Here is a 497-nt window from a genome sequence, read left to right on the forward strand (position 1 = left end):
TCTCATTAAAATAAAACAGCATTAATCAATCCTTAAACACATTTATATTTCATAGTTTATGAGAGAGCACTTTAAAAGTTTCCATAACACATATGAGCTTACTATATGCACGAAGAAGAAAAAATAGAAAAAACTTTTCCTTCAATAAACTACTTAAAAAATAAAAAAGATATATTTTTAGACTTACTTTGTGCAAGAATAGAAAATGACTCCAACTCGTCCACTTGGGTAGTAGGGGTATAACTTCACATAAACATGGCTAAAAGTGCAAACAAATGCAGACAGCAAAGCAATCCGTCTTACTCCCATTGTGCTGAGGGGAAGTTTGTATTAGTAGGTAGCAAAATGAAATAATATAAACCTAAATTTGTAGCCTTACATAGAAAATATGATATGGAATGCTTACACATTATTCTACATCAGAAAATGTATAATCTCAGTTCTGGAATAGACGCAATGGAAATCATAAGCTAAGAAATTTGTGCCATATTTAAATT

At 30.2% G+C, this 497-nt stretch overlaps 1 protein-coding gene across 1 annotated transcript in view; it reads right to left on the reverse strand.

Annotated features, from left to right (window-relative positions):
* LOC119582293 overlaps window positions 1-497 on the reverse strand; it is an 18,006-nt gene that overhangs the window by 10,953 nt on the left and 6,556 nt on the right. The window contains exon 4 of the mRNA XM_037930509.1: window positions 188-313. Within this exon, the coding sequence (XP_037786437.1) occupies window positions 188-309 (122 nt within the window). The 5' untranslated portion in view covers window positions 310-313. The remainder of the gene's footprint in view (window positions 1-187; window positions 314-497) is intronic.

Source organism: Penaeus monodon, chromosome 15 (assembly GCF_015228065.2).
Source record: "Penaeus monodon isolate SGIC_2016 chromosome 15, NSTDA_Pmon_1, whole genome shotgun sequence".
In the NCBI taxonomy this organism is placed as follows: Eukaryota; Metazoa; Arthropoda; class Malacostraca; order Decapoda; family Penaeidae; genus Penaeus; species Penaeus monodon.